The 27,926-nt window shown below is 44.7% G+C and overlaps 1 protein-coding gene across 3 annotated transcripts in view; it reads left to right on the top strand.

Moving 5' to 3' along the window:
- Nucleotides 1-27,926, top strand: part of Map2k5 (mitogen-activated protein kinase kinase 5) — a 231,009-nt gene that overhangs the window by 175,333 nt on the left and 27,750 nt on the right. For all 3 annotated transcript variants that reach the window (XM_057767296.1, XM_057767295.1, XM_057767297.1), the window contains 4 exons: nt 1,587-1,613; nt 1,927-1,959; nt 24,033-24,094; nt 27,414-27,459. In XM_057767296.1, coding sequence (XP_057623279.1) covers nt 1,587-1,613; nt 1,927-1,959; nt 24,033-24,094; nt 27,414-27,459 — 168 coding nt within the window. The remainder of the gene's footprint in view (nt 1-1,586; nt 1,614-1,926; nt 1,960-24,032; nt 24,095-27,413; nt 27,460-27,926) is intronic.

Below are 27,926 nucleotides of genomic sequence, written 5' to 3'. Positions count from 1 at the left end.
TTGGTTTGGGTTTTTTTTTTTTTTTTTTTTTTTTTTTTTGGAATGCTGTGATCATAGGCAGGTATTCTACAGGTGAGGGAACATTGGAAAGGCTTGGCACTGCCAGACCTGGGCCTGGGACCTGAGCTGCCCTGTTTCTGGGAGGCCTGGTTTCACCAGCATAGAATAGAGATTGTCTTCCCTGCATTCCGTAGAGTTAGTTGTGCTGGTCAATTAAGTATGTGCAGGAAAGACTTCTCAGGTATCATAAAGGGACTGATGAGATAGCGGTAAAGCGGATAAAGTGCTTGCTGCACAAGCATGAGGGTCTGAGTTCAAATTCCAGCACCCATGTAAAAGCCATGTGCTGTGGCCTGCACCTATAATCTTAGTGCTGGTAAGGCAGAGACTAATGCCTCCCAGGGTCTTGCTGGGCAAGCAGTGTAACAGACATGGGGAGCTCCAGGTTCAGTAAGAGATCCTGCCGCAGAAGACAGGGTGGAGAGCAGCAGAGGAATGCCCCCAGCGTCAGCTCTGGCCTCCACAACATGTACACACATGTGTACGTGTGTATGCATACATCGTGCACACAGTCCCACTAAAACCCATAAAGGGTCCTGGATTACAGCTCCATGGCAGAATATCTGCCCACCGTGTCTGAGGCCTCCAGTTTGATTCCCAGCACTACAAGAAAGCATGGGATATTACTCTTTCCCATCTAACCAGCTGGTTGGAGCTCATGTATCCCAGAAAACAACCGACCTATCCTGGTAGTATTTAGTTCCTAAAATTTTTCTGTTTACAAGATGCAGAACCTAGGACTCAGTTTCCATTGGATTCGTGCATATTAACTGTAGGTATCTAGGGGGACAGTGATGTGTTTAATGTTTTGTGTAGTAAGTTAAAGTTGATTGATCTTGTCACGTTAACTGTCTGTGTTAGATGTGAGCAGCCTGCCCACAGAACGCAGAGTGGGAACAGGCACCCTACCAAAGCATTGTAAAACGTCATGTATTTGGTTTTTCCCAGAGAGCCTTGCTGCTTGAGAAGCAGTTCAAAAGAACTTTGAAAAGGGTAGAGTTTTCACCCTACTCCTTAGTTCCAGGCAAACACTTCAACCACATAATTAAAGTTTTCTTCACAAAATAGGGGATTGTGAGCAGACACTGGCAGGAATCCAAAATTCTAATTTCTGACTATGATTTAATTTCAATTTTAAATAAATCGGTTTTTAATTTAAAAAGAGTGAGCTTCATAACATTAGCAATGATTGCAACATTAAGCCCAGTGTTCACAATCTAGCAATATAAAACATTATTTATATCTGAATCGTAAACAGCCTTTTGAAATGGATTATGGTTTTTCTCCCTATTCTAATACAACCTGGAGGGTACTAAAAAGTGTTGTGTGAAATTAACATTCTGCTGACTTTCGCCTATAAATGAGAAGCGAGCTATTAACATTTGTGTATTTTCATTATGTAAATTGTGTTAACACATGCCCACAAATTGCCACCAGCAATGCAATAATTTTCTCTCAGTGATCATAATGTGTCCAAGTGAGTCATTTTGATTATGACATGCTAATTACATATTGCCTTTTTTCAGATTCAGAAAAACCAGGGATCTTTAATGGTAAGCTTTATGAGTTCAGAAAAAAAATTCACTTTTCTTTTTCCTGATGGCTGCTTCCTTTGCATGCTTGAATGCCTTGTTTTAAACTTAGCAAATTGCATTTTGAAGAAAATGCAAACCTTTAACTGCCTGTATTAGATTAGGTACCATTAGAAATAATAGGACGTCCTGAGCATCCATGTTTTTATAAGAGTTTGCTGTTGTTGATTAATCTTGCTATATTTTATTGCATTAATGATTTTTTTTCTTTCCACTCCACTGTAAAGATATTGCACACAGGCTAATACTTTTTCCTCTCTTCTTCCCATTGCAGCCTCTCCAGCTTCTGCAGTGCATTGTTGATGAGGTGAGGCATCGTCTTATGTGCTTTCCACTCCTAAAGTCATCCCTAATGGTGTGGAAAGCTTATATTTTGTTTCCTAATGAAGCACAATGCCCAACATCCTCGAAGCAAGTTATGTGGTATGCTCTGAGCTGGGGGCACGACTGCCTTGTCCTGAATCCCGTTCTCTCCCCGCCCGGGCTGTCCCACAGGCTGGCCCTCGGGGATGTCAGAGGCCCTGAAGACAAAACATGATAATATTAATTGATCCTCTTCCTGGCCAGATGGGGATGGAGCTGGAAATTAAAGTGGTATCACTGCTTCTGTAAGAGACATTGAAAGGCATTCCATAGAGAAGGGTCAGAGTTGAGTGAGTAGTGACACAGGCTGGATAAAATACACCTCTCTGCTTTGATCCATCAAAGGAAACCTGGTTAAAATGGGGGAGGGATTTGTTCAAAGCTCTGGTCAATAGTTGAGCTTTAATTACCTCATGAGGCATTTTCTGGAGTACCTGCCCCTAACTTTTTGAGTCTTCTAGTATTCCAGTAAGAAACCTTCTCTCTTCCTAAGTTCTCTTGTTTGAGCATCCTTCCCCTGGACGTCCTCTGTCCCTCTGCCTCCATGGAGCTCATCCGCCTCACTCAGCTAGCTGATTCTACTTCTTTATCTGACTCTCAGCTCCTCTTGATGTCAGTCTTCTTATTGCACAGCAGGCTCTCAGTTGAGACACGGTAACCTTCTAAAAACCCCTAGCCTCCTAGAAAAGTTTATGTTTAAAACTTTAATTTTATAATGTTTAGAACATTTGTCAATAGAGAAGAGAGACAATAAGTGGTCCAGATAGGAAAGTTTGAAAGGAAAAAAAACAAACAAACAGTAATTTCATAGCTATTCTTCTCAATTAAACATCTGCATAACCAGTTATGAGATTTGGGAGAAAAAATAAAGATCCTCCTAGGAAAAGAATAAACATACACACATCACAGCAGCAGCAAGAGGGGGGGCTCTCAGATCCTTAATGTCTGCACCCGCCAGTCCACATATCCCCTGCAAGCCATAAACCATGTTAGTGCGAAAATGAAGGCATCATCCTGAAACAAATGGAGACTCTATTATCTCAAATATCAGACAGGCCTCCTGGACCTAATAGCTCATCAATATCTCTGTCATCTTAGTTTCCAAAAGCATCCTGTCCCATCAGAATCCTCCCAATTAAGCCATTTTCCTGAGATCCCCCTCCAGTTTTGCTTGGGGAGGTGCCCAGGGAAACTTGACCTAGCCAGTCAAATGCGCAGCCTGAACCATTTCCTGGGCTCCACTGCTCTTGGTTTGCCTGGCTCCCAGCATCAAAAGTACATGGGCATCCAGGTACGTGTCTTCCTCACCAATGATACATGTGTTGCCGGGGAGCTAATTTGAAGATCTTATGGATCAAATAGATGTTTCTATTCCTTATTTAAAGACATGATGGTTGTTATACATTTAAAATATTTTACTTGTTTAATTTGGTAAAATAATGAAACTTGAAAAGATAGCGTAACACTTGCTTCAATTTCATGTCTTTTTTTATAGCCTGTCTCCCTCAGACAAAAGAAAAACAGAACTTAGTATTCCCGCTTACCCCAAAACCCTGTTAAAATAGCTTCTTTCTAGAAACTTGGGAAGCTGACACTGTCTTCACTAAACCAGGTTGATCTTAAAACTGAGGTGACATTCTACACCAACAGCAGCAAGAGTGAGACTCTCAGATCTCAAATCAGATAAGGTCATTAGGAAGAGACCAGCCAGATGAGCTGCCTCTGACATCAAGGTGCCAGAGAAAGCATGGGTCGTGCTTTGTGTTCACTGTCCCTGTGTGTCAGTTGTCACTGTGTGCTGGGTGTTCCTCAGATAGTGATCCAAAGACTAACTGCATCAGAATAGCTAAGAAAAGTGCCAGTCTAAGCACATGCCTACATCCCGGCACTCGGGAAGCTGAGATAGGACTGTGAGCTCGAGACCAGTCTGGGCTATTATTGTAGTGAGACCCAGTCTCAAACACAAAAACTAAGCAGAGTCCTGGGCACAGGTTGTTGGACTTCTTACTGCTCATGCTTCCGATGCACTAGCCCTTGGCTACTGTGTACGCGTGTCCAGTGTAGACAGATTCTGTTCATTTCTGTCCCACAAGGCTGTGAACTCTCTTCCAAATTCATTTGCTTCTGACTTTCAGAACTTCTGTGAGTGAATATAACCAGTCAGGAATTGATACTTTTACTCCTTGGGTTTGAGGACTTGATGCTATTGTGTACTATTTCCTGTTACAGAAAAGTCAGAGACGGTTTGCTGACTAAAATTATGTATTAGTCTTGGAGAGGACTCACGTTCAGTTCCCAGCCTCCACTTTAGGTGGCTTATAACTGCCTGTCACTTCAGCTTCAGGGGAGCCCATGCCCCTGGCCTTGGGAACCAGTATTCATGTGCACATCCCCCACACAGACTCACAGGAATACACATCATTTATACTACCTGCTGAGGGATCGTAATTCAGGCCCGTTTAGAGTCTTATCCAAGATACCACCAACAAATCCTAGTGTGGATATTATGTTACTGACTTCAGATTGACCTTGACAATAGCATAGCAGAGATCGGACAGTGATTAATCAATACCTAGGTGGACAGAAGCCAGTTAGTCCCAAAGTGACCAGAAGTGAATGTTAGACCCAGTCTGAGAGTCAAGGATAGAACTGTGGGCAGAGCCAATGTTAGCCGTCAGATGTCCAAGCAAAAAACACCAAAACTAAACAGGAGCATAACTATCACAAAGGTAGAACTTGAACCACAGATCAGCAACTGGAAGGGTGGCCAAGGCAGACTGAGAACTGAGCTCCCATCAGAAATCTGGGCAATCCATTCTGCTTCGGGTGGCTTGGGCCCAACTAGCTGAGGGTGTAAATCACAAGAGAACCCCTTAATACTCCAGGTACCTGACGGCCTCTCGTCAGAAATGATGTCTGATGATCTGTACCTGGTGCCCTGAGTACCTGGTACCCTCGGGAATAAAAGGCTCCATTGTCTAGATAATCGAAATGTTAATGCCGCCTCTGCTATCTGTGGGAAATTTGTATTTTTAAAAGAAATGTGTGTTCTTGACAGCCTGCCGACAGTGTAGTGAGTGTCCCTTACCATTTTTCCCCAAGACTCCAGCCTGTGTTTGGAATGTGATGCTGAACTCAGCGTGGGTATACCAATGTCCTCTAGGGCTGGGACAGTCCAGGAGCTGACTGTGTCCTAGCAAAGAATGTACTACATGTTTAGCCTTGACATTCAGTGGTGTTCCCGGGCCTCTTGAAATCAGAGTGCCATGTGCCTCCAGGCTCCACTGTGCCCCTTGATGACTGCTCCTCCGGTGTTCCCCCGGGATATTGTCTCTCTTCTCGTGGTCACTGTTCTTGTTGGGGACCTCACTCAGGTGCTGTCCATGCAGTTCTACATCTGTCTTTCGTATTGGCACTACCAGTAGTGACCCTAACAAAATTAAAATGTGTCAAATGAAGTCAGATCCCCAGGCAATACTCAAAAGATTCAGCAGCCTTGTCTGAAGAGGAAGGCAGAAGCTAAGGCCCTTCTGATATAGTGAAATGGATGGGCCTGCATCCAGTTAGCACACAGTTGTCAGTTGCCAGGTACTAGCCTGAGTTGCAAACACTCAGGACAGCCTTAATTTAGAAGGAATGGGCTTCTAGGCAAGGCCACAAGCCTTGAGTTCTACCCAAGTCAGTGAGCCAGGGTAGACCTCCTGGCCAGGGCCAACGCTCACACGGTAACACTAGAGACCCTCCCACCCCCAGTTCCAGGGCTCCCAGCATGGCTGGGACCAAAGGGATGGCCAGATAGGAGTTGTCACAGGTGAAGATACACCCGATGTCTGCATCGTCATAGCCGAAGCTCTCTCAGGCCAGCTAGTGGAGCTGCCAGTGGATGGAGGGGCTGAGAACTGGGAAGTCTGAAGGGAACCCTGCCCGGAAGTCTGTTGAGCCCACATGGGCCATAGCCTTGGGCAAGACATGTGCACAGAGCAAATAAGAACGGTTCCATGTAGGGCGGCTACTACAGAGTCCGGGCTGGGGTGGGTAAGGAGGCACTGCATTTAAACTCAGACTTAAAAAATAAATGGAGTTGCCTAGATTAAAAACAGGAAGAAAGCGTAAATGTTGGGCAGAAAGACCTGAAACTACCTTATAAATTATTTTTTGAGATCACAGATGTATTCCAGAATGTTCATGTTGTCTAAAATATGACATCCAGAAAAATGGGATAGTATTCTAAGCATATACATACATTTCAGATGTATTATAACTAAAAATAAATTCTTGCCTAGCATCTGTGGGTGCTCAAAAGAGCCATTAAACAAATCCCTGATTTATACTTCTGTTTATTCATTTTACGCATAAAAAGTGAATTTATTGAAGTGACATTTTATACCTGCTCAGAAGTAATGGCTGTGTGTTGGTCTCAGAACTACTAGTTTGTAAATGAGCAAACTCTCAGTACTTCCTCACAGTCTAGGACTGGGAGTGTGGCTAGACAGGTGACCTGGGTTAGGTGCTGAGTGGTTCTGAGAATGCTGACTCTTCTCCCCACTCACATACAAAGGAGAAGGTTCTGGTCTTAGGAGGCTTCTCTATTAAGGCTGCTAAGGAAGGTGATCTGGGAGCAGGGCTTTGCTAAAGGACGTTGACTATGTTCCAGAAACCAGACAACTGACCAGGGAGCCAAAGAGCCCAGGATGGGTAGGAAACAGAAGTACTCACAGAAGGGAAGCTGAAAAATCACAAATATGTGAAAATAATCTGTCCAGTGCAAAAACCAAAGGGGCCACTGGAAAACCTCCAGGACCGTGGCAAAAGCTCACAGAAGGCAGTGAGTAGTGCAGAGAGGGCAATCTCAGATCAGTAGGCGCGGGTTCCACCCTAAGAAAGAGAGAATGAACAGACTGAACCCAAGTTAGTAGGAAGGAGAAATAACAAAGATTATAGCAGAAGTAAATGATACAGAGGAGAAAAACCAGCAAAGCCATTGGTTCTTTGAAAAGGCCAACAAAATGTCAAGGTTCTGCTAGATTAATAGAGACAGAAGGAGAACTCCCAACTGCTAACATCAGGAATGCAAACCTGGATGTAAGGCTAGCTAAGAGAGTGCTCCATGTGTGTCTCTCCTGAAGCTGCATGCATGGTCTTCAGTCAAGGGTATACAAGCCCTGAGTTAGCACCTCCCGCTAGGCTCTCAGGAGTGTAAGCCTGGGATACCAGGGTTTGGAAGCTTAGGCAGAAAGATTGCAACAAATTTGAGGCATACAACCTGGAATACACCGAAGAGCATGCCTCAAAAATGAACGAATGAATGAATGAATGAATGAATGAATGAATAGAACAAATATCCTGAAAAACTGTGTGCTACCAAACTGAATCACCTGTATGAAATACACAAATTCCTAGAAGCCCAAATTGCAAGACAGAGTAGGCCTATAACAAAAAAAAAAAAAAAAAAAAAATTAAATAAATAAAAACTTGCCATAAAAGTCAGCTCAGCATCATTGCTGGGTGAATTTTACCAAGTATGTAAAGAAGAATTAACAACTCTCCTTCTTAGACTCTTCCAAAATGGGAGTGAGAGAACCACTCTTCTCGTGGTTCCTGTGAAGTCAGTACTACTCTGATACCTGAGCCCAAAGACTTGGCAAGAAACAAAACCAGGGCCAGCAGGCCGGCTTGGTGGGTAAAGGTGCTGGCTGCTAAGGCTGATAGTGAGTTTGATCCTTTGGACCCACACATTGAAAAGTTGCCCCCTGACCTTACTGTGTGTGTGCTGTGGCACATTTGTATCCATACTTATACACAGATAAATAAATAGAAACACTGCAGACCGATATCCCTTATCTATACCAAAACTTTCACGAAAACACCAGCAGGATTTTACACCCTGAACTCAGCAATAGTTCGAGGGAATCATATATCAGTCCTACTTAATTTTATTGCCAACTAACTTAACAGTATAAGGAGATCCTGTCTCAAAAATAAATAAGCAAACAAATACTCTGAAAACCTTTATTCTACCAAACCGTATGAAGTACTCCAGTTTGAGATGGAGAAGGAACCTCAGTTGAAGAGCTGCCTCCATCACAGGCTGTAGGTATGCCTGCCTGTGGAGCATTTGCTGATTGATGTGGGGGTAGCACTATTCCTAGGATGGTGAGCTATGGAGGAAATGTAGCTGACTGTGAGCAAGCCAGTAAGCAGCCCCCTCCATAGTTTCTGCTTCATGCTTCGGCCTTGAGTTCCTACCTTGGCTTCACTCGATGATGACTGAAAATGTAAGCTGAAATAAACCCTTCCTTCCCCAAGTTGTTTTTGGTCAGTGTTTTATCACAGCTGTAAAAATCAAAATGGAAAAATATCATAATTTAGTGAGGTTTATCCCAGGAATGCAAGGTTGCTCTGATTTGAAAATCAGTTATATACCATTTTCATTTAGTGAGGGAAAAAACACATAATTACTTCAATAGACAGAAGTAGGGGACCCTTCAGAAAATCTGACACACCCTTTTACACTAAAGCATTCAGTAAACCTAGAAAAGCCACAGAAGAATCCCAGGTAACAGATTCGGCAAGGCGGCAGGACGCAGTGTGAGTGCACAGGCAGCGTTCGTGTTTCTGCAGTCTCCATACACAGAATGAACAATACAAAGCAGTTCGTGTGTAATTGCAGAAAACAAATAAGTTAACAAAAGAAACTATAGAATATTAGAAGAAACTGAAACCATAACTAATGGAAAATATATTCTATGTAGTAAAAACTCAGTTTTGTTAAGAAGGTGACATTGAGCTGGGGAGATGGCACAGCAGGTTAACACATTTGCCACCAAGTCTGACCACCTGAGTTTGATCCCTGGTGGAAAAAGAAAACTGAGTCCCCCACAAGTTATCCCCTGACGTCCACATCCAAACCCTGGCAAGAGCACACATATGCACACACACTAAACAAACAGATTAGCTAATTAACTTCAAGACACAAGGTGATACTAATCCCAGTTGGTCTGCAGAGTCAGTGTAATTCCTGTATTTTTATGCAAAAATAAATAAGCCAATTCCAAAATTCATATGCAAAATACTAAGACTTAAGAGTAGCCAAAATATGGGACTGGAGAGATGGGTCTGCAGTTAAGGGTGGTGGACCAGAGTTCAGTTTCCAGAACCCACAGCAAGTGACTCACAGTCGCATACAGTCCCAACTTGAGAGGACAAATGCTCTGGCCTACGTGGGCAGTGCCCCACCACAGATGTACACATTCATACTTCAAAATTTAAAAATCTTCAGAGCAGCCAAAATAGGAAAAAAAAAGTTGGTTTATTTCAAAACTTACAACAAAATTGCAGCAACCAAGGCAGGACCTAGAGTAGAGCCAGCAGGCCAGAGACAAAAATGTCAAGACCAACCCATGTCAAAAGCAAAGTGTTTCCACTAAAAAACCACTGGTTCTCAATCTGTAAGAGAAAGAATTTCTGCCCTCAAGAGGATCATAAATTTAAAACTATCCTGAACACTTGGGAGGTTGGGGGAACAGAATTTTTAAATACATGTATTTGATAAAGGTCAAGTATCCAGAACATGTAAGATTCCTATAACTCACTAGCAGAAAAAAGACAAATGAACAGCATTATATCAAAGACCTGCAAGTGGCCAGTATGGAGACTCATGCACCCAGGCACCAGCAAGTCAGAATTCACTTTGCTCCCAAAATGCCCGTGATTGCTGTGACACCAGTAAGAGCCGGTGTTGGCCAGGCTGGAAGGAGGGAGAAACCCTCATAAGGAGCTTGTAGGCCTTGAAAGGGACACGGTTGCTATGAAATGTTTGTCAGAAGCTTGGACATAGAGTTAATGTGTAACCCAACAATTCACTCCTTAGGTATGACCACAGAGAAGTACATACATGTGCCACGTAAGAATACATGTATGCATATGCATAAGTTTATTTTTAATAGCAAAAAGCAGAAACAGCACAAAAGTCTATCAGCCGGAAAGGGAAAAATGCCGGCAAACAAACACGGGGATAGTACTCAGCCACAGATGGGAATGCGGAACTGAGAAAGCTGTAGTGTAGACATGTCTAAATGAAAGCAACTACACCCGAGAAGCCGCGTGTCTTGTGGAATCTCAGTGCATGCACGGTCTACAGCAGAGGAACCCATGGAGGGTCGAGTAGTGGGGGTGTGGGTGGGGGCTGTTACAGCTACTTCTTAGGGTGAAGGAAGTGTTTGGGACATGAGTTGCGTACTTTAAATCTGAACTTTATTTTTGTGAGTTGTATTTCAGTGTTCTAAGACCAAAGGGAAAAGAGAAGCTAGTTTCTCTGTAAGGATGTCTGTGGTCAGCAACCCCCATCCCAGCCCCATTTGCAGGCTGCCTTAGTAGAAGGAAAGAGAAGGCAGCTCACATTCTGTTTTGTATTAAGCATTGCTAGAAAAATCATTTGTTTATCTTCGAAATGACGTCTTGCACTTGTCCGCAAGCTGGTCTTGAACTCGTGGGTTCAAGTGAGTCCTGCCTTAGCCTCTCAAGTGCCAGGATTGCAGGTGCGTGCCACTGTGCCCAGCTGTGGGCACATAAATTTTAATTTATGTCAAGGGACATGTTTGAAGCCGTACTTACACTGATTTCTCATTTCAAAGAAAGGAAGCGACCGAAGGTGAGGGGCCCATGGTTTTGAATACAGTTCTGTCTTGTGTAATGTCAAAGGTGTGGATTTTCAGCCTTGTTGGGATATTACTTTAAATAGAAATTAAGTGCATTTAGGGGATACAGCGTGACCCCTGATATATACAGACGCTGAAGCAGTTGGCCCAACCAAGCTACTGTACACATCATCTCCCATAGTTACTCACATATGTAGGGGGGAAGGGCTGTCCCTGTTTCTGTAAGACCCCTTGAGATCTTCTCTTAGTCATATGAAGTATAGAATTATTTAATAATAATAGCTTGGTAGCCATGCTACATAATAGGTCTTCAGAATTTATTTAACTTACAACTGTAAATGTGTGCCCATTAATCCATGCCTCCCCTCCTTCCCCCACTGTGCACCCTCGTAACCACTCTTACTGTTTGCTGCTCTGAGTTCCATGTTTTCGATTTCATGTAGCGGTCATGTCATACAGTATTTGCCTCTATCCAGCGCTTCACATGGCGGTGGGTGGCTCCGGTCAGCCACTCTTGTCGCTATGATCCAGTTTCTCCTACTTCCTTCCTCCTTCCCTCCCTTCCTTCCTTTCTTCTTTCCTTCCTTTTTTGTTTTCTGTTTTTGTTTTTGAGACAGGGTTTCTCTGCTGTAGATTTGGAGCCTGTCCTGGAACTAGCTCATGTAGACCAGGCTGGCCTCAAACTCACAGAGATCCGCCTGCCTCTGCCTCCCAAGTGCTGGGATTAAAGGCGTGCACCACCAGTACCTAGCAAAGTTTCCCTTTCTTAAAGGCCAAATAATATTCTCCCCCCCCATATCTCTCTCTCTCTCTCTCTCTCTCTCTCTCTCTCTCTCTGTGTGTGTGTGTGTGTGTGTGTCGCTTTCTTAATCATTCATTTACTAGGTGACGTTAGTTTGTTTCCGTCTGGCTGTTGTGGACAGTGCTGAGGGTGGAATGCGGTCTCTCTTGGAGATAAAGAACTGTTCATCTGGATGTGCACCTAGAAGAGGTGTTGCTGGCTGCTGTGGGACCTTGTTCCTCGTTCATGGAGGAACTTCCATTCGCCCACAGTGACTGTGCTTTACATCCATGATGTCCGAGAGGTCCCTTTTCTCCATATTCTTAGTAACAGTTACATTCTGATGTTTGGGTTCTAGCCATCCCTGGCAGATGTAGCCTCTCTGTGTATCTCAGGCTGGCCTGGAACCCACTGAGTAGCCCAGGCTAGCCTCAAACTCATAATCTCCCTGCCTCTGCCTCCAGAATGATGGGATTATAGTTTGTGCCACCACTGTACTTTTGATTTTTTTTTTGAAAATCATACTTTTAAAAAACATACACAAATGGCATTGTATATTCCTGTTGGCTCAAGAGTTCATTTTCATGGGTTAGGGATTAGCTCAATGGTAGAATGCATCAAGCATGAGGTACTGGGTTTGGTCCTCAGCAGCAGCAGCACCACCACCATCACCATCACCACCACCACCACCATCACCACCTTCACCACCACCACCATCACCACCACTACCACCATCACCACTACCACCACTATCACCACCACACACACATACGTGTGCGCACACACACACACAGTTTTTTAAGAGTTAGTTTTCACATACCTTTAAATTCCAGTTTTATGTTACTCAGAAACCCACCCTAGCTAACAGGACCGTGCAGCTACTCTGAGATGAGCTGTTGGGTAACTTAGCTCTCTGCCCCTCACTCCACAGCATCTGGGTACAAGAGATCCATGGATTATGATTTTTTAAACCTTGACTATTGGTGCTGGAGAGATGGTTCTGTGGTCAAGTGTGCTAACTGCTCTTGCAGAGGACCCAGCTCAGTTCCCAGCACCCACATTAGGTGGCTTAAAAACCACCTACAACTCCCTTCTAGGAGATCCAGTGTCCCCTGGTTTATGTGGATACATGGTGCATATAAACCCATGCAATACACACATGTACACATGTAATGTGTACACATGTACTCCTGTCCACCCTGGAGATCAAGGTCATCCTCAGCTGCATAGTGATTTCAAGGCCAGTTATCTCCTGATATTTAAGCTACATGGGACACCATCTCAAAAAAGAAAGAACAAGAGAGACAATTCAGTTTTGTTTGTCATCTATATGATGATTTCAGGTCTTTAAGATTAAATACTGTAGTCTGTGGCTCAGACATAATTCAGTAGTAAAGCCAAAGGCTTGGCTCTTAAATTTCTGCTGTCTTTGGGGCAGGAGGGAGAGGAAAGGGGAAGGAGGAAAAAAGAAAACAAAGTCATTCTCTGCAGAATGAATCATTCCTGATCAGGGTAACTAAGACGGTTCTGGGCTGTAAGAGAAAAGAGTGTTAGGGGAAAGATTGGTATGAATGACCACCCAAAAGTGCCCCTCCAGATTCCCAAAGTGCAGGAAGTGGTGTCAGCTGACTGCAGGAGGAACAGCATCCTGTTGTTTTGTCCTGGGTTCTGAAGCAAGCAAGGAGGGAAAAGAATGGTGTCCACCTTCCTTGCTGGCAGCCCACGAAAGGTCCTTGCACCTCCCACAGCACATGGCCACATGTGTTCCAAAGCAAAGCAGATCTCTGGCCTGAGCCCTCGCTCAGCCTCGCTCAGCCGGGGCAGGCAATGCTTCTGACCGCATGTCAGCACCCACCCCTCCCTGGCAAATGGGAAAATGTGAGATAAGGTTTATCTCTGCTGTTTGCAGCTCCTGTGGACTGATGGTGGAGGCCTCAGAAACTGGGAGAGCCCATGCACCTGGAGGCCCACAATGGTCCCAGCCTCCAGCCCTGTATTAGCTGGGCCCGTGTCTCGTGGTTATGGAATATGTCACACCGGAAGCCTGAAACCCGATATTCATCCTTTATGTGAGGCAGTCTTTGGAGACCAAATACCTCCTTTGAGAAGTCCAGTGTGTTTAAATTAATGCAAATAGGTTAAGGCTAGATTCTGTTAGTAATTACTTTCTTCTATTGACAATAACTGTTTCTTTAGAAATGACATTAACATTCTACAAAAACACAGCAGTAATCCAAAAGTTAATGTTCTGTTCACTTATAATTATATTTAATTCATATTTATGAGTTCATGGGAGGGAGGAATAAGAAAGAAATGAGTTAAAAATGTTACAAGAAAAACAATATAAAAGAAATTTTTTTTTCTCTGTTAGTCTGAAAGATGTTCAAAGTCACTTGGAGGAAGAAAAAATAATTTTTAAAACACAGTTATGTAAAATCATGTTTTACTAACTAATGCTGAAAATCTGTGTTTTTATGAAATCCCAGTGGCACTGAACAAATTCAGTGGAGATTTTTCTCCATTCCTTTCTTTTCCAATAACCAAAATACTAACATATTTATCACTGTGATTTTGATTGCAGCAAGTCAGATTTGTAAGGGAGAATCCGCATCTTCAGGCCAAACAGGATACGTAGCTTTGTGTTGTTTCTTTGAATTGTCCACAAAGCCTGATGTATTATTAATGAATTAATTTCGTGGCAGCGGAGATCTGTGAATAGCATCGTGTGAATGGGCAGTTTCCCGGTGGGGCCACTTTTGGCTGCTGCCATTTAACATGTGTTGCGCTATTGTGAAGTCTTACCCAGCCATAGGACGGCGCCCATTTAATCCACCATGATGGGACCTTCACACCCTGAACCCACGCTGGTTGCCAGGGTCAGTTGCTGTAATGGTTCTGCCTGCTGTTACTTTTCCCTAAACCAGAGGAGATGGCCGTGCGAGAACTGAAATGTCCTGAAAAGAGACCACAAACTGGTCAGCTTGGTGTTGGCCTCGGTGCCAGGATGGAGGCGCTGTCTTCCTTCCTCCTGGAAATGGAAGCGTCTGGGCCCCCGAGATCCCTGGTGTTCTGAGGTCCAGAGTAGCAGATGGCATTCTGATTTTCCAAATCCTGGTGAACATTCTAACCGAACTTGTTCATTTCACACTGTGTAGTTTTGTTTTGCTTTGTTTTGTTTTGTTTCATGTCTCCTCCCCCCGTCTTTGTTCCTCTCATATTAACTAATTTTAAGCTGATGCAGTGTCTCCTTCCGCCAGATTTAAATTCCCTCCCTGTTCATTATGCTGTGGAGCCAAGTGCAGCAGTTTCACATGCGATCCCAAACTTGCGATCGCAGAGGATGGGCCTTTGGGTTTGGTTAAAAATGTGAGCAGATGCCACCCCAGCTCCTCCACCACGAGTCACTGAAGTTCTGGTTTTCCCCTTACCATAGTCTGCAGGACAGGTGGCAAACGGCAGGAATTATCCCGAACTCGAGTGAGCATTCAGGAGGACACACCGTGTGGCCACACGAACTCCGGGTTTACAGTGACTTCTCAGAGTCTGGCTTGATGGTGTTCTGGCTTGTTGGGTTTTCAGGACACGGGCCTGCCAGGTTCTTGTAGTTGAGCGGTGCGTGGATGGATCGGGTGCCTTTGTGTGTCTGAGGGCTGTGCAAAGAGGGCTTGGTCCTCCATTTTGGAACCCATAGAGACTTGTTCTTCTCTCCTGTTTTTGCTTACATAGCTTGTGATGTGGCTTTCATCTAAAGCAGCTTTTAATCAGCTCTTCCCCAGTCAGATCCTGGTGAAATGCCAGCTGCGTATGTTAGCATGATAATGTGGGTCCTGGCTCCAACATGTGTAGCCGGACTTTTCCTGAGGAAAAGAAGCATGACCTTACCAGCGTATGGAATTCAAACACTATATAGAGACAAGGTAAAACCACAGGTAGGAGTCGCTGAATAATTACCTCCAGAACAGCCTGAGCAGGAGACTTCCCACGAGGGTGAGCTCATTTAATGGTCCCTAAAACTCAATCTTGTGCATGTCAGTGGTCACGCTTGATTATCTGCAGCAGTGTTTCTATGAAATGCACTGGGAAGCCGCAGAGTGAGGATAGTAGCGGGTTAGACTTTCGTAATGAAACCCCATCGCTATGAGACAAAGTGTGCTTTTTGAGGCTGTGTCTGAGCTGCAGGCAAGGGAGGGGTGTTTGTGTGGGAGGCGGGTATTCTATTCACACGGTACCTCTAAATAAGGCCGAGCAGCAAGAGACCCAAAATAAAAACAGAAAAGATGCTCACAGGCTTTGGGAAGGGAGCCACCTCAGACATAGTTTAGAGAATGAACCCACTTTCTAGGTCTCTTTTCAGAGAATTTTCTAAAACACCCAGTCTTCGCTGTGTTTAGGAAGTCTCTATGTGTGTCTTATTTAAATGACGCTGTGTTTAGGAAGTCTCTATGTGGATCTTACTTAAATGACAACAAAATAAATAGACTGATTTGGTTCATTGCGAAAGTGCTGGAAACAAGTTCCTCTGCTTTCACCATAATCTTGAGGAACTTCTAAAGTGTATGTGGCTGAAAAAATTCTGTGACATCAGTCTCAATTACCTAAGATGAATTCCTTTAGACCTGTTTGTTTGTATGGCCTGAGTTTTCATAAGCCATCTGGTGGGGGTGTTCTCTTGGCTAACAGCTGGTTCCCTTGACTAAAGGGTTTATAGGCTGGGTGGAGGTTTTGGTAGTGAGAATTCAGGCCTTCAGCCCCTGGTTCCAGGTCCATCTGAGACAAGTTAAATGCAATGCTACTACTGTCAAGCCAGACCCAGCAGACAGAACTTCACACCAAATGCCCATAAACCTCCATAAGTCTTTTTTATATATGTGTATATGTGAACATGTATGTGTGTGTATTTATGTAAGGTATATGTGTACATGTATGTGGATGCGCACACCTGTGTAAGCACAGCAACCAAAAGAGGTTACTTAGTGGCCTGGTCATTCTTTACTCTATTCCCTTGTGACAGGGTCACTAACTGAGCCCAGAGGGAGACTGGTGGCCAGCAAGCCCCAGTGATCCTCTTGCCCCCGCACCATTACCACACATACATAGGGCTGTGGATGCAGCTACATATGACCACATCCTACTTTTTGTGCGGTTTCTTGGGATTTGAACTCAGGACAGCACATTTACACGGCAAGCCCTCTTATCAACTGAGCTTATCCACCCAAGACCCCAGTTACTCACTGCACAGGAAGCTTTTGGTTTATAGACCAGCTTTTGTCTATACACATATTTAACAAAAAGGAGGGGGTCTAATTTTCTTCTCTTTTGCTGTTGGAGGGTCTCTGTATTCCAGGTTGATGTTGAACTTCCTAAGTAGCCAAGGCTAGCCTTGAGCTTCTGATCCTCCTGCCACCCCCTTACAAGTGCTAGGATTTCAGGCGTGTGCCACCACGCCCAGTTGTTCATGATGCTGTGGATATAACCAGGGCTTAAATGTACTAAGCAAACGCTGTACCAGCTGGGTTACATCCCTGGCCCCGGATTTTTGTTTTTGAACCAACTAGGTTTCCTCCCCAGGAGAGCATAGATTGCCCTCTGAGTTCTGCCAGTCGTGGCACGAAGGTGGCTGCCATAAGGAATCAACAGTGAGGATCAAAAACCAATTTGGGATCTGACAGCAAAATGCTATTGTGCCTGACCTGAAGCCACGGGAATTACAAATAGCCTTTGACCCAGCACCATGCGTAGAAGCAGAGCGACCTAAGAGAGCTGTGGTAATTAGTGTGAGCCACAGGACCTAACACCAGCTCTGTGTGGGCCAAGCCACAGGAGCATCAGACTTGAGTGAAGAGACTCACCCTTAGATGTGGGACACGATTCAGTGTTGGCTTCATGCGATTCTCTGATGTTAACTGCTTACTGACTTGGTGCTGTAGCAACAGTATAGCTCAAAATGGCTTATTTCAAAACTTAAGAAGCAGGCCAACATGGTGACACACGCCTTTGGTTTGAGGCCAGCCTATTCTAAATAATGAGTTCCAGGACAACCAGGGCTCTGTGAAGAGACTCTGTCTCAAAATAAAATAAAATAAAATAAAATAAAACAACTTAGAAAGCTTACTCTTTTGTGTATTTGTAAGGAGAGGTGGATACAGGCACATGTGTTTAAGGTGTACGTATGGGACAGGATGCATCTGTGAAGCCTGAGGTCGGCCTGGCCAGGAGTCCTCTATCACCCACCTCCTTACTCCTTTGAGGCAGGGTCTCTCACTGAGCCTGGCGCTCACATTTCAGCTAGGCTGACAGCAGCCAGCCCTGATGATCACCCATGTCTATTCCCCAGCCCTGATGATCACCCATGTCTATTCCCCAGCCCTGATGATCACCCATGTCTATTCCCCTTAGTACTTGGGTTACAGGTATTTGCAGGAGCACAGCCATGGGTGCTGGGATCTGAACTCCAGTCCTCATCCTTGTGTACCACTGAGCCATCCATCTCTCCAGCCCTTCGCCCCTTGGGAGACTTTTCTACCTTTTATTTAACATTGGCCTCAGAACTCACAAATAAAGTCAGTGCCCCCACAGTTGTCTAGTCATCCCCCTGTCTTCCATATGTCACTAAAATAAAATCTTTATGTGGAAGGATAGCTGTTTCTGTACAAATAGAAATGTTCAGGATACTCATACCGCCGTGTGCTCTCTGGGAAGAAGGGAGGGAGGGAGGGAGGGAGGGAGGGAGGGAGGGAGGGAGGGAGGGAGGGAGGGAGGCAGTTGAAGAGGAGGGGCTCACATCTGCCATTCTTTGGTGTTAGTGTCAATCATCCCCAGTGCTGGGCTCACTGCCTCTGATGTAGTAGGTGCTTGCTTGAGAAAATTATCGTGTGACCTAGAAAATATTGTAATTTCCCGTTTGGGGTGGCACTTCATGTTTATGCCTAGCAGAGTGTGAATGGACCACTACACTGTTGTAGAAGTCCATTGTCGTCTCTAATTCTGCGTGAATAGAAAACTGAGGTCCTTAAAAATATTTCCTAAAGAAAGGTCCTTTATCTTCTTTCCAGTTGTGACAAAACAGAAGTCTAAAAATGTGAGCTTCCTAGGAATTTTTTTTAATATTTTTCTTTTTTCTTTTTTTTTAAATATTTATTTGTTATATATACAATATTCTGTCTGCATGTATGCTTGAAGGCCAGAAGAGGGTGCCAGACCTCATTACAGATGGTTGTGAGCCACCATGTGGTTGCTGGGAATTGAACTCAAGACCTTTGGAAGAGCAGGCAATGCTCTTAACCGCTGAGCCATCTCTCCAGCCCTTCCTAGGAATTTTTTAATAGCCTTTTCCCTTTAGGTGTTCTCACTTAATATCACTTGAGACCACATGCAGTTGGAGATGATAGACATACCTACCTCCTCACTTACCGCTCTCATAAGCCCAACACAGTATGGCAGCCAGGAAGCCAACCAGGGCACAGATCTGGGCGCTCACTTTATACAGATTTTACAATATAATGTGGTTATTGGTGGTGGGGTTGGGAGGAGGGGTGTTAGAGATAAACATTAATGGCACAGATCTTTCCAAAGATTTGTTTTTATTTTTTAAATTATATGCATGTATACATGTCTGCATAGAGATTTGTGCATATGAATGTAAGTGCCCATGGAATACAGAAGAGAGGGAGTCAGGTCCGCTGGAATTGGGGTTACAGTACCGGGAACCAAACCTCTGGAAAAGCATCCCCATGCTCTTACAGGCAGAGGCATCTTTCCAGTCTCATAGGGATCATTTTAAAGCCAAGAAACGTGGTTTTCAAGCAGGACCTCTCTTTTACGATAGTGACCTGTTTTAAGCCAGTTGTTTCTAAAGCTCTTTCTCAGTTTCTCTGTATTCGGAGGGCCCCCTTCCTGCACTGTGCTCGCCAGGAGACTTGCTCAGTGTGTGAGCTGGCAGCAGCTGTCTGGGACTGGATGTCTAAGCTTCTTCCTTCTTCCACCTCTATGAGTGTGCAGGTACACACACACACACACACACACACACACAGAGAGAGAGAGAGAGAGAGAGAGAGAGAGAGAGAGAGAGAGAGAGAGAGAGAGCTTTTCTTGCTTTTCTGCTGCTTGCCTTTTTTTATGCCTGAGTACCTAGCTGACAAGTGCTAATAACAGAATACCCAGAGAGAGAGTCCAGTTGAAGTTGGCACACATTAAACATTGCGGACTTGTCCCTTTGCTCGGAGATTGTGCATAATTAATAATTAAACAGTTTGGGTTGTAATGGGTTGACCCCGCTGAACTGTTCATTACTCACAAGGCAAAGGCATCATTCAAACTTTTTTCCCAGTGTCCTTCGCTGTTCTCTGGTGTGCTGCCTGCCTGTGTTCAGTTGTTTGGCAGAAGGAACTTACCAGATAGTCATGAAACCTCTGAAACTGCAGACTGTCCCCCGCATGCCCAGAGCTGCTTACCGAAGTGCTTCGTGGTGGCTGCTGTCATATAGCAGCTGCCTGCTCGGCGGCAGGATCCAGCTTGTGTTTCTTAGCAGGGTTCTAAAGTTGTTTGGGGATTCAAATCTCAGGTTAAAGCTTTTGGCTAAGGTTCTACCTGCTCATTTGGTCTAGACCTTCGTGCTTAGATGCTTCAGAAAGCTTCTAAACAGGAAAGCCCTGAAGGTGACATCCAGTCCCTGAGACCTAAAGGCTTGTATTACCCATTCCTCCCAGTTCCCACCGCCAGCACGGCTGAGGAGGTAGTTTACCCGCTTCTTCAGTCGACATGCGTGTTTTCCAGTCCTTTTCTCCCTCTTGCCTGAGCCCAGTTCACAGGAGGATGTTTTTGATACATGGCATCTCCTTTACTGGAGTCACTGAATCCCTCAAGAAGGGTCACAGTCCCTCCAATCCCCCCCCACCCCGTCCCATGATGGTATGCTTCCTCTTCTGGTACACCCTAGGGAAGCCAGAACCCAAATTTAGTGTGTGCCTGACCTCCCTCCTTCCCTAAAATTTGAACAAAATAACAAAATAGGCAGATTCTTGGAGGTCTTTCTCATCGTGAGCTGCACTAACTTCTAATTTTATTTTCTTTAAAAAAGAAAAAAAAAAAGAATAGCCAGGTAGTGGTGATGCACACCTTTAATCTCAGCACTCAGGAGGCAGAGGCAGGCAATCTCCTGAGTTCGATCACTATGTAGCCTGGTCTACATAGTGACTTCCAGGATGGCCAGAACTGCACAAAGAAACTCTGTCTCAAAAAGAAAGAAAGGGAGGGAGGGAGGGAGGGAGGGAGGGAGGGAGGGAGGGAGGGAGGGAGGGAGGGAGGGAGGGAGGGAGGAAAGGAAGGGAGGGAGGGAGGGAGGGAGGGAGGGAGGGAGGGAGGGAGGGAAGGAAGGAAGGAAGGAAGGAAGGAAGGAAGGAAGGAAGGAAGGAAGGAAGGAAGGAAGGAAGGAAAATGTGCCTGAAAGCATCTCTGCAGCAACACGAATATTCTCGGGCTGTCTGCTTTTGTGGACTAGAAAAACAGGGCCCCCTTTGCCTCTGTTTGCCTGTGTGGTTTCCTCCACACACCTTTTAGCTAGCCCTCCGCTTCCCAGAACAGCCTTCCTTGAGGCAGGCAAGAGACGAGGGTTTTAAAACGAAAGAGAAATATCCGGCAGCATGCACATGAGATGAGACTGGCCCCCACACATCTCCGATGAGTGATTTCTCCCACGCCCCACTGAGATGAGAATCTGCTCTCTGTGGCTCTCCAAATTCTACACAGGCTGGTGTTTCTGAAGTAAAATAAATTATTCACGGCTACCACCCAGTGTTCCGTAGTTTTATAATATGAGGGATGTAACAGGATATAATATTAGGTCTTAAATAAAATTAAGCATCCATACAAGGTGCTGCCTGTCTCATTTCCCTTCTGCTGGGTTAAAAAGACCCCTTCATTTCAACAAAGCTGCCCAGCCTCCGATTCATCAGTGACTTTCTGCATCCCACCTTGAAGCAAAGGCTGCATTAGCATCATATCTTATACAGGAGCTTTGCAGAAATCCAGACCAGTTTAACCATCTTGGTAAATATTCAGTCACATGAAGACATTAAGCTTTTTTTCCTAAATACTGCATTCAAAAGCAACTATGGACAGTGTTTGGTGGTGCACACCTTTAGTGCCAGCACTCAGGAGGCAGAGGCAGGTGGAGCTCTGAGAGTTCAGGGCTAGCCAGGGATGTAGAATATAACTCTGTCTCGAAAAATAATAAGTGAATAAATTAATAAAGCAACTGTCACTCAGATAGGTGGAGTACCACACCCACCCAGGAAAGAAAAGGTTCAGGCAGGGACAATTAGAGGCGTTTCTTTGTGGATCAGAGTCCATTATTTATTTATTTATTTATTTATTTTTTTTTTGCATTTTTGACTTTTAACCACCTTCTCAGTCATGGTTGTTGAAGACACTAACGTGTCTAACATTTCTGGGTGTTCTTTGTCTTTTTTCTGAGACAGAGTCTCACTATGTAGCCTTGGCTGTCTGGGAAATCACTATGTGGACCACCTTGGCCTTAAACGCAAGAGGTCCATCTGCCTGCTGAACGCTGGGACTGAATGTGTGTACCAACCACCACGTCTAGCTAAAACGTCATTTCTTGACCCAGGCGCAGTCACAGACACACACACGATGACTTTCCTCAAAACAAGTCGGAAATGGTGCCTCGTTTTGTTTTTGCTTTTCCAACCAATGGGAGTCTGGCCATTTTGCAGTATGTCGCTGAGGCTGGTCTGCTCTTGTGGGTCTTGTGCCTTTGAGCAGCCACTCCACCCTGCTCTGTGTACTGCCCTTGAGTGCCTAAAGTGCTGCTTTGAACCTGAGCTTTATTCATACCCCCTTCCCTTTGTTTTCTCTCCTCCTGCAAGGCTTTCTCTACTGAGGACATTTCAAGTTTGGAACTGCAGCCATCCTCTCCCTGTCTGGCTTCCACCGGATGAATCACTCACAGAAGCCAAAATATATCTTGTCCATCTTTGCGCACACACACACCTCACACACCTTTTTTTTTTTTGGCTGCGTTGGCCCCCTCAGTTCCTTTTGATTTAATTGTATTTTCCAGCAGTTTCCAAATTGTTTGAATCGGAAACCAAGCCTTAATAAGAGTTCTAGTTAATTTTCTGTCTTGTAATTACCGATCTCATTTTTCTGATAATTGGCCACAGCAATTATATGTATATTTACTAATCACATAGGAGGCTGTGCGGTTGTTCTGTCTGCCACCATTGATAATGACACGCATAGTGCAGAGGTGCTTTTATCTTCTTCTCCTTTCCTCTACATCAAAGCCATTTCCTCCCGTTCTCCATAATGAATACATGCATGCATTTGACACAGTTGTGTGCTAGAGAAATTGTTTGGCTCCCACCAAATGCTGCATGCTCTGAGTTCCTAGCCTGCAGCGCTGGAAGGTTGTATGTAATGATATATTGCTCATCCAAATGGCCAAAGCACTCCAAAGCACAGTGAGATTAAAATAAGTCATTCCTTTGTTAATTTAAATAGGTGCATGTATCATACTTTGCAGGGCACTTTGTGTAGGGATGTCAGGGAGGGGAAAAGGCGCCGAAAGGTATTTTTAATAGCAAATGAGAATACATGAGAATGGAGTCATTTGCAGCTGCCTACTTTGTGCGGCTCTCTTGTTCCAACTGTAGCCCTAATGAGATGACTGGTGAAGTACTCTGCAGTGTAATTTCATTACATCCTGAGCTGCCACGCTATAAACACAGCGGCGCTCTCTGTCACTCGTGGAAAAACTCCTAAATTCTTAAAGCCTTCCTCTGCGAATGGCAGTGGGGTTCTCTCCCTGGGTCACGAAGCCCAGTCATTTGTTGCCATGTAGTTTTCTGCTCTTTGAGTTGCTGCCACCGCCACTCCTGGTTTTTGTTTTGTTTTTGTTTTTCTTTTCAACCCCGCCCCCCCAGTCTGGTTACGGAGGTGGGAGTGGGAGTTTCCCATTATGTCCCTAATTCCTGGGCTTCCTGACACAACAGTCGGCCCAGACTGGCAGAAAAGCTGAAATCCCTTCTGGGGGAAACATCTCACCCTCCAAAGTGTCTTACTTTTAAATTAAAAAACACAAAAGCCAGATGCAAATATGCAGCAAGGGGCAAGCAGTTAAGAGCAGTCAGATATACAAATAAAATGTAAATAACAGGAAATGTAAATAAATAGCAAATCCAGGAAAAGAAACAAAGGTCAAAACAAGAATAATTTTCCCAGCTCTTTGTTAATTACAAGACCATTTGTGTGTTACTTAAATAATCATTAATTTCTCATTTACACTTTCCCTACCTTCCTTCCTACCCCGTGGCTATCATTGTCCTTTTTCCACCTCCCCTCCCTTTCTGCTCTCGTGTTTCTCACCATTGTAAAATGTGTGTGGCTTGAAATTTGGCATCTTTACTTCACCGTGTGGAGGAGGGTTCGGCCAGTCCTTTTAATTGGATGAGGCCTTCCGCCATTGCAGCTCCTCTGTGAGGTGCGGGTGGAGGGTGGAAAAGGAAGAAAGAAGAAAACAATGTTGTGACTTTGGGTGACTTGTGTCCTCCTCCCTCCCAGGATTCACCAGTTCTTCCGCTTGGAGAGTTCTCGGAGCCGTTTGTACATTTCATCACTCAGTGGTGAGTCCCCGTTTGCAAACCCGTCATGCCCTCAATGTAAATGATACATGCCATTAACTCCGAGGCTCTCTGAGACCTTGTGACTCTCCGCTTCCTTTTGGAGATGGGAGGGACTTCTGGGCCTTGGGCAGCTGGGGCAACAAAGCCAAGAAATTGCTTAAATTATGTAAATGTTATTTACACAAGGGTTGAATTTCCGAGCCCCCCCCCTAAATAAACTATTGGGAAGAGGATTCCTCCCACACGTGTACTGTTGCCGTCCTCGTTGATTTTTTTCCCCAAAATGTACATAATTTTCTAGCCCCTGTTGATTGACCTATGAAGCTTTCTTTTAATGTAACCTCATTACCTGTAAAACTGCCTGTTACTTGGCAAAAGCACCATTTACTAATTCACCTGATTCTCAGTAAATAACTTGTCCTTAGGTATTTTTAAACACCTAGGGTCATGTCTCACTGAAGTTTGATATTAAAGAGACCACAGAGACCTTTGCTGAGCCCACTCCCACCCTCGAGGGCCTCAGAGGAAATCCAGGTTTTGGTTTTTTTTCACAGGGGGTCATTGGAGCCTCCTAGCAAGGCCTTATCATTTTACCCTGAAGAAACGGTTTTCAACCCAGGGTTCTTTTCCGGCCTTCTGCCTTTCTCCTCCCGACAGGACACATCTTTCTTTTATTAGCCCTTTCACCATTGCCCCAATCCTGCTGGACTTCTGTGTGGCCTCGGGAGGCCAGTAGCTCCGTTGCCCTCAGGCTCACCCCAGCATGGGGAATTACCCCAGAGACAGGAGACCATTCAGGGCACTGGAATGGTGACCTCCAGGGCAGGAGGCAGAATAGACCAAACATTCTGAAACTCCTTCATAACTCCCTGGCTCCTCTCCCTCCTTCACCCTTCCTGCAAGGTGTACAGGCAGCCCCTGCCAGGAGAAGCCATTCTCTGGGGACACAACAAGGTGGTGTGGGCAGCTGCACAGAGTTCTTGCTCAACCTGAATGGCTGTGTGCTGTCCCCTCCCCCTCTCATGATCCATCTGATGGTTACACAAAAGTGAAACCAAGAAATATTCCTTAATATAAATGTCAAGCTTTATCACCTTTTTGACTGAGTGTAATATGTTACCTCTTAATGAAAATGTCTCAGACGGTTTATATTCCCCCAGAAAAAAAATGAGGGAGAAAATTTCCCCCAGATCTAAAAAGTGTAATTGCTTCTATTTACTTAAAATGCTTACATCATATTCCATAGCTTTTAGAAACTATTTTTACTCCAGAAATCTTTTGTTTCCAAAGCGTGCCATACTTGGGGAAAATGCTTGTTAATTAAACACCAGGCTCCTGAGCTCTTGGAGCTCATTGAGATTGTTCGTCAGAGCCCTTGTCCAGAAACAGATCAGGCTCTCCGTTTCCTGTCCGTGCAAAAACACTCACAACTGCATCATGCCCCACTTTATGTAGAAATTAGGAAACGCACTGCAGTTCCGGGCTGCCTGGAGCCCCGGCTTTGGGCATCACAGAGAGAGGTTGGATACCCGACATCTGTGCTGTCTCTGTGTGGTCTGAGACCAGCCTGGAAGTGGAGTGCACTGGGCAGCCAGGGAGAGCAGCGCGCGAAGCTTTACCACCCTCCCATCTAAAACATTAATTGGCTGTTATATAAAAGTTTTACGGAGACGGGGTGGGGGGGATAACCTGTGTTGAAATTTCCACAGATGTCAGCCGAAACAGAAGTGATCGTGGGTAATAGCCTTGTTTTCCCAAGAGATACAGCTACTTTGGAATGTCAGATTAGGACTGTTACCAACTCCACTGGCGAGACAGCTTGAATCACTTGCTAATGGATGCCGCATTTGAGAGGTGCATATGGTTATTTATAGGGAAGGCAAATGTCCTTGATGTCATTAATGGTTCATAGCTATGTCTCTTGTTTACCAAATGATCATTAAATCTCTATTTAAAAAAAAAGTATTGTCGGCAAATACAGCAGTCTCTCTTCGTGACTTCAGTTCACAAATGCTCCGAGTTCAGAACAGGCATGGCCACAGGTAGGCAGCTGCCCGCTGTCACCTCTGTACCACTTGGTCCTTCATCGCATTGCAACTGCTACTGATTACAGCTTCCAGTCTTACAACTGTGAAATGAATTATCACCTTGCATTTTAGCGAAAATAAACGCAAGTCATGAATATGTGTAAGGAGCCATCTGTGGTCTTGTAGCATCATCTGACCTTTTATTTACTGCTCTTCATTGAGCATCAGAACCAAAGGGTATTTTCTCATGTGATTTGATTGTCACCTTTCTTTTATCCCTCTGATCCCAGTGACCAAAATAGAACTCCATTCCCCAAATTTAAGGTTGAGATAAGGTGGCAGCTGAGTCAGAAAGAGAATATCGCTATTCTTTTCACAGTGACTTCAAAACTAGAACTACGGGACCAGAGGGAGGGCCGGTGACTGAGAGCACCGTTGCTCTTTCAGAGGACCTGAGTTGGGTTCCCAGCACTCATATGGTTCCCAAACACCTGTAACTCCAATTCCAGGGGCTCTCATACCTTTCCTGACCTCTGTGGGCTCCATGTATGCATGAGCCACATACATACATGCAAGCAAATACACACATAAAATAAATAAATAAATAAATCTTTTAAAAATAGAATTACAATAACCTATCTTTATTTCAACACTAACTTTAATAAAAGAATTCTGATTCCCAGTGTCTCCAGAAGTCTGACTCAAGGCCCGCATAAGATCAAGAATGTGTGTTAGTACTTTGGACAAGCATTGAGCTGGTGGATTTTACTGTTGGCTTTCTGCCAGCTTAGTGGCCACACCAGAATCATCTGATGGCTTGGCTCTGCCATGGCCACCAAATGTAGGTTTTAACTAAGTCTCTATCGTTCTATTTACCAGTAAAGACTCGGGAGTCAAATGTTGGGGTGAAAACCTTTTAGATCAGAGAAGCTGAGACACAATCAGCTGACCGTCCTTTTCGGCCAGAGATCCAGCAAGAGAAGCATCTCTCCACTCTCCCAAACCAAAAAGACCATTGAATCTCGAAGTTCCTCCTTACTCCTTCCTGTGTGTCTCTCTATCCATATCCCTGGTTCCTTAAACCTCTCTATGACTAATTCCTGTCAACTAGTTGCTGGTTCCAACCCCTGATCCAAGGTTAATTTTATTAACACAGTCTTGGAGTTTCACAGTGTGATCAAATAGCCCGCAATATTTTGCAAAGATCCCAATTCCAGCAGAAACAGAGTGGAAATTAGCAGCAAAAAAATAATTACAAATATGAATGAGAGTCTTTTGTCTTCCCACTGCAGCATGAGGAAACAGCCCAAAGAAAGACCAGCACCCGAGGAACTGATGGTGAGTGAAATCTTCAGTGTGTTACAACAGAGCCTGGCGTGAGGGCTGGAGGTGTGTTTCACTTGGTAGAGAGCTTTCCCAGCATGCTCAGAGCCCTGGGATCCATCCGCAGCACCTAGTAACCTAGCATGGTAGCCGCACCTGTGATTGTGGCCTTTGTGAGGTAGAAGAGGATCAGAAACTGAAGGACTATCCTCAGCTATAAATGAGGCTAGCCTGTGATACCTAAATCTGCCCTCAGCCCCAGCCTCCTTAGACCAGAACATTTTTTAAAAATCCACAGCCCAGAAAGCCAACATTACTTACTTTATTGGGCAGAGTTTTCCTCATTTTCTTTCCATGCTGGAGACTGAACCTAGGGTCTGCACATGCCAAGCGAGCACTGTCCTGCTGACCCGTATCCCCAGCCCCGCTCAGGTATTTCTGAAGTTCAGACCCTTAAAAGTTACGTTTTCTCTGTGGAAAGC

The sequence above is a fragment of the Chionomys nivalis genome, chromosome 4 (genome assembly GCF_950005125.1).
Source record: "Chionomys nivalis chromosome 4, mChiNiv1.1, whole genome shotgun sequence".
NCBI classification, from domain to species: domain Eukaryota; kingdom Metazoa; phylum Chordata; class Mammalia; order Rodentia; family Cricetidae; genus Chionomys; species Chionomys nivalis.
The sequence above is the reverse complement of the archived record's forward strand: the minus strand, read 5'-3'. Positions and strand labels throughout refer to the sequence as shown.